General features: G+C 38.1%; 1 protein-coding gene across 1 annotated transcript; it reads left to right on the top strand.

Annotated features, from left to right (window-relative positions):
* Positions 1-658: 658 nt before the first annotated feature.
* Positions 659-4,057, top strand: LOC111438388. The gene has a single exon (XM_023076295.1). It carries the CDS (start codon positions 659-661, stop codon positions 4,055-4,057), a length of 3,399 nt encoding a protein of 1,132 aa, XP_022932063.1.
* The last annotated feature ends 1,943 nt before the right edge of the window (positions 4,058-6,000 follow it).

Below are 6,000 nucleotides of genomic sequence, written 5' to 3'. Positions count from 1 at the left end.
ATAGTAAAGGAAAGTTATATTTGATTATAAGTTTTAAAGAAAAAAAAGTAATGGAAGTAGAGAAAGAAAAGTTGGAAACTTTATCATAGAGAATTTATTAAAAAATAAATGCACATCTTTGTAAAATTAGAAAATATATATGGTTTAACAACGCAATTTGAATAAAATATTTCAACTAATAAGGTAATTTATTTATTAAGAAATCCATTTTTTTAAAATTAGGACAATAAGATTAAAAAGGTAATTTGTACATAAAAATTTGAGTATTCATGACCTCTAAGATGGTGGCATCATTGAATTAGAATATCATTTTAGAAGAACAATATAATTATGTATGGTAAGTTAATATTGATATTTACACCAAAGCTATTATTACTTGTTCTTGTTTTAACAAGCCACAATATTTATAGGGTTGAGAGTTTCACTCAACTCAGGTCAACTCAGGGCAACTCAGGGTGAATACAAAATGGATGTACTTTCAAAAATTAACTTATTTCATGTTTTCTTCTTGTTTTCTTTTGTTTCTCTACTATCAAATCTAAAAGTTGTGGAAGCAAAGAGAGATGATAATAGCGATCAACTTATCTGGAGTATCAAAAGACTTGTTCATGGGGGGCCAAATAATGCTTTTCCTTTTGGGACTCCTCACAACATCGTCATGAAGTCAATAGTAAGAGATGTCATTACCAAGCTTGGTTTGGGTTCTAAGAGATTTGTTTCAGGGGGGCCAAATCAGATGTTCCCTCCTGAAACTCCTCTGCACAATCTTGGTTCCAAGAGACTTGTTCCGGGTGGGCCAAATCAGATGTTCCCTCCTAGAACTCCTCTGCACAACCTTGGTTCCAAGAGACTTGTTCCGGATGGGCCAAATCAGATGTTCCCTCCTGAAACTCCTCTGCACAACCTTGGTTCCAAGAGACTTGTTCCAGATGGGCCAAATCAGATGTTCCCTCCTGAAACTCCTCTGCACAACCTTGGTTCCAAGAGACTTGTTCCGGGTGGGCCAAATCAGATGTTCCCTCCTCGAACTCCTCTGCACAACCTTGGTTCCAAGAGATTTGTTCCGGATGGGCCAAATCAGATGTTCCCTCCTAGAACTCCTCTGCACAACCTTGGTTCCAAGAGACTTGTTCCGGATGGACCAAATCAGATGTTCCCTCCTGAAACTCCTCTGCACAACCTTGGTTCCAAGAGACTTGTTCCGGATGGGCCAAATCAGATGTTCCCTCCTGAAACTCCTCTGCACAACCTTGGTTCCAAGAGACTTGTTCCGGATGGGCCAAATCAGATGTTCCCTCCTGAAACTCCTCTGCACAACCTTGGTTCCAAGAGACTTGTTCCGGATGGGCCAAATCAGATGTTCCCTCCTGAAACTCCTCTGCACAACCTTGGTTCCAAGAGACTTGTTCCGGATGGGCCAAATCAGATGTTCCCTCCTGAAACTCCTCTGCACAACCTTGGTTCCAAGAGACTTGTTCCGGATGGGCCAAATCAGATGTTCCCTCCTGAAACTCCTCTGCACAACCTTGGTTCCAAGAGACTTGTTCCGGATGGGCCAAATCAGATGTTCCCTCCTGAAACTCCTCTGCACAACCTTGGTTCCAAGAGACTTGTTCCGGATGGGCCAAATCAGATGTTCCCTCCTGAAACTCCTCTGCACAACCTTGGTTCCAAGAGACTTGTTCCGGATGGGCCAAATCAGATGTTCCCTCCTGAAACTCCTCTGCACAACCTTGGTTCCAAGAGACTTGTTCCGGATGGGCCAAATCAGATGTTCCCTCCTGAAACTCCTCTGCACAACCTTGGTTCCAAGAGACTTGTTCCGGATGGGCCAAATCAGATGTTCCCTCCTGAAACTCCTCTGCACAACCTTGGTTCCAAGAGACTTGTTCCGGATGGGCCAAATCAGATGTTCCCTCCTGAAACTCCTCTGCACAACCTTGGTTCCAAGAGACTTGTTCCGGATGGGCCAAATCAGATGTTCCCTCCTGAAACTCCTCTGCACAACCTTGGTTCCAAGAGACTTGTTCCGGATGGGCCAAATCAGATGTTCCCTCCTGAAACTCCTCTGCACAACCTTGGTTCCAAGAGACTTGTTCCGGATGGGCCAAATCAGATGTTCCCTCCTGAAACTCCTCTGCACAACCTTGGTTCCAAGAGACTTGTTCCGGATGGGCCAAATCAGATGTTCCCTCCTGAAACTCCTCTGCACAACCTTGGTTCCAAGAGACTTGTTCCGGATGGGCCAAATCAGATGTTCCCTCCTGAAACTCCTCTGCACAACCTTGGTTCCAAGAGACTTGTTCCGGATGGGCCAAATCAGATGTTCCCTCCTGAAACTCCTCTGCACAACCTTGGTTCCAAGAGACTTGTTCCGGATGGGCCAAATCAGATGTTCCCTCCTGAAACTCCTCTGCACAACCTTGGTTCCAAGAGACTTGTTCCGGATGGGCCAAATCAGATGTTCCCTCCTGAAACTCCTCTGCACAACCTTGGTTCCAAGAGACTTGTTCCGGATGGGCCAAATCAGATGTTCCCTCCTGAAACTCCTCTGCACAACCTTGGTTCCAAGAGACTTGTTCCGGATGGGCCAAATCAGATGTTCCCTCCTGAAACTCCTCTGCACAACCTTGGTTCCAAGAGACTTGTTCCGGATGGGCCAAATCAGATGTTCCCTCCTGAAACTCCTCTGCACAACCTTGGTTCCAAGAGACTTGTTCCGGATGGGCCAAATCAGATGTTCCCTCCTGAAACTCCTCTGCACAACCTTGGTTCCAAGAGACTTGTTCCGGATGGGCCAAATCAGATGTTCCCTCCTGAAACTCCTCTGCACAACCTTGGTTCCAAGAGACTTGTTCCGGATGGGCCAAATCAGATGTTCCCTCCTGAAACTCCTCTGCACAACCTTGGTTCCAAGAGACTTGTTCCGGATGGGCCAAATCAGATGTTCCCTCCTGAAACTCCTCTGCACAACCTTGGTTCCAAGAGACTTGTTCCGGATGGGCCAAATCAGATGTTCCCTCCTGAAACTCCTCTGCACAACCTTGGTTCCAAGAGACTTGTTCCGGATGGGCCAAACCTTGGTTCCAAGAGACTTGTTCCGGGTGGGCCAAATCAGATGTTCTCTCCTGAAACTCCTCTGCACAACCTTGGTTCCAAGAGACTTGTTCCGGATGGGCCAAATCAGATGTTCCCTTCTGAAACTCCTCTGCACAACCTTGGTTCCAAGAGACTTGTTCCGGGTGGGCCAAATCAGATGTTCCCTCCTGAAACTCCTCTGCACAACCTTGGTTCCAAGAGACTTGTTCCGGATGGGCCAAATCAGATGTTCCCTCCTGAAACTCCTCTGCACAACCTTGGTTCCAAGAGACTTGTTCCGGATGGGCCAAATCAGATGTTCCCTCCTGAAACTCCTCTGCACAACCTTGGTTCCAAGAGACTTGTTCCGGATGGGCCAAATCAGATGTTCCCTCCTAGAACTCCTCTGCACAACCTTGGTTCCAAGAGACTTGTTCCGGATGGGCCAAATCAGATGTTCCCTCCTAGAACTCCTCTGCACAACCTTGGTTCCAAGAGATTTGTTCCAGATGAGCCAAATCAGATGTTCCCTCCTGAAACTCCTCTGCACAACCTTGGTTCCAAGAGACTTGTTCCGGATGAGCCAAATCAGATGTTCCCTCCTGAAACTCCTCTGCACAACCTTGGTTCCAAGAGACTTGTTCCGGATGGGCCAAATCAGATGTTCCCTCCTGAAACTCCTCTGCACAACCTTGGTTCCAAGAGACTTGTTCCGGATGGGCCAAATCAGATGTTCCCTCCTGAAACTCCTCTGCACAACCTTGGTTCCAAGAGACTTGTTCCGGATGGGCCAAATCAGATGTTCCCTCCTGAAACTCCTCTGCACAACCTTGGTTCCAAGAGACTTGTTCCGGATGGGCCAAATCAGATGTTCCCTCCTGAAACTCCTCTGCACAACCTTGGTTCCAAGAGACTCGTTCTGGGTGGGCCAAATCAGATGTTCCCTCCTGAAACGCACAAATTATATGTTCCCTCCTGAAACTTCTCCGCACAACCTTGGTTCTAAGAGACTTGTTCTAGAGGGCCCAATCATATGTTTCCTCAAACTCCTTCGCACAACCTTGGTTCTAAGAGGTTTGTTTCATTTTCACACCTAAGTATTATTTTGAATTAAAAGGAGTATTCAATCATTTATGTGTTTTTATAAGGGAAGAACACGTATGATTGTAATCTTATCTATTATGTAGCGTTTATATATCTAGCACTTTATAGTTTGATACTTTTATATAAAAATAATATACGAAAGTGTTTTACTTAGTAAATTTGGGTGTATTCTATAAAAATAAAGAGTAAAATATAACTTGTTTCCATGAAATTGGAATTTAGGTCTTTTATATTCTAAAAATTAACATTTTAAGTCATTTATATTTGAATTTATTTTCTATTTCAATCCTTGAGATTTTCCGTTCCTAAAGTTTTAATTTTATTTTTAAATTGATTTGTAAAGTTGGAAATAGTAATATAACCTTTGGTTAGAAATTAATACTTTTAAATTTTTTAAAAAGTGTCTAACATATCTTCATCATTAATATTTTGTTTAAAAAAAAACCTTTAAATTTTTAAGTATTTTAAAAATATCTTTAAAAGTATAAAGAAAAAACTCGTAATACTTTTCAATTTTTTTTCTAATTCAAAAGTACATTTAACATTAGTACTATATTTATATAAAAAAAAAATACCCATTAAATATTAAAAGTAGTATTAACATCCTTGTCCTTTATAAAAAAAAAGTTTTTAAAATTTTTTTACCATTATTATATAGACGAAAATCGTATATTAATACCTCATAGATCATCTCTAAGTGGTTAATGTTACATCCGAAAATTCTTAAATATTTTACTAATAATAATGATATATTTTTTTGTTTTCAATAAGAGCCTTTGTTAAACTTTGAAAGCTTTTTGGAAGTTTATTTTTGAAACATTCTTGTGAAAGTGTAGGAGTATTTTTGAAACAAAATATCAACCATTTTTCATTAATTTTGTAAATGTATTTTTATTTTCTTTTTTAAATTTAGGAATATTTTTTATAATTTATTTTTGAAATTATTGAAATATGTTAATTTTTTTAAGACATAAAATTCAAGAGTATTTTTATTGTCCATCAGTTTAGTTTATTTTAGATAATGAATTATTTTTATTTAATTTTATTTTATTAGGTTAAAATTATTAAAATAATTTTAACTTATTAAAGTTTAATTTTTGTTCCCAGTAATAAATATATTAGAATAATACACCTTTGTTATTTATTTCCCAGTAATAAATATATTAGAATAATACACTTTGTTATTTATTTAGCCATCAATCTTAATAATTAAATAAATTTAATAAAATTATATAATTTTTAATAATAAATAATTAATATAATAATTGAATTGACAAAGTTAATGATACATTTTGGTAAATATTCAATATTTTTTTTTTTAGAAATGAATTAAGTAATTTTTTAAATAAAATCATTATTGATTTATTGAAATAAATAATTAAAATTATTAAATTTATACCTATAGTTAATTAGTTAATTCGATTAAAAATAAAATAAACGTAAGAAAAGACTAGAAAATTCTGTCTAATAATATGAATTTTTTTACTATAACATAAATTTATTACAAAATTTAGCCTCAATTTATAAACTTTTTGTTAAATTAATTCCATTTATTTCAAACTTTAAAATATCTTACAAATATGCACTCACGTATGTAGGGGCATTATGGTCATTTTGTACTTATCCTCGATTTAGCCCCTAAATAAACAACAACAACTATCAATCTTCATATATATGCTTAAAATATCATATGATGCATTCTATTAAAAATTCATGCATAACGAAGATAATTTGATGAGTTATTTTAACGGTATTTGAATCTCAAGCAAACCGCTAGGTTTAGATCCTTGTTTTGCAGTTGTTGGCTTAGTTCTTCCA

The sequence above is a fragment of the Cucurbita moschata genome, unplaced genomic scaffold, assembly GCF_002738365.1.
Source record: "Cucurbita moschata cultivar Rifu unplaced genomic scaffold, Cmos_1.0 Cmo_Scf00074, whole genome shotgun sequence".
Classification (NCBI taxonomy): Eukaryota; Viridiplantae; Streptophyta; class Magnoliopsida; order Cucurbitales; family Cucurbitaceae; genus Cucurbita; species Cucurbita moschata.
Note: the sequence above shows the minus strand (reverse complement) of the source record. Positions and strands in the feature narration are given on the sequence as shown.

Coding starts and splice junctions, on each gene's coding strand:
- LOC111438388 (XM_023076295.1), top strand. CDS start 659: ATGAAGTCAATAGTAAGAGATGTCATTACCAAGCTTGGTTTGGGTTCT.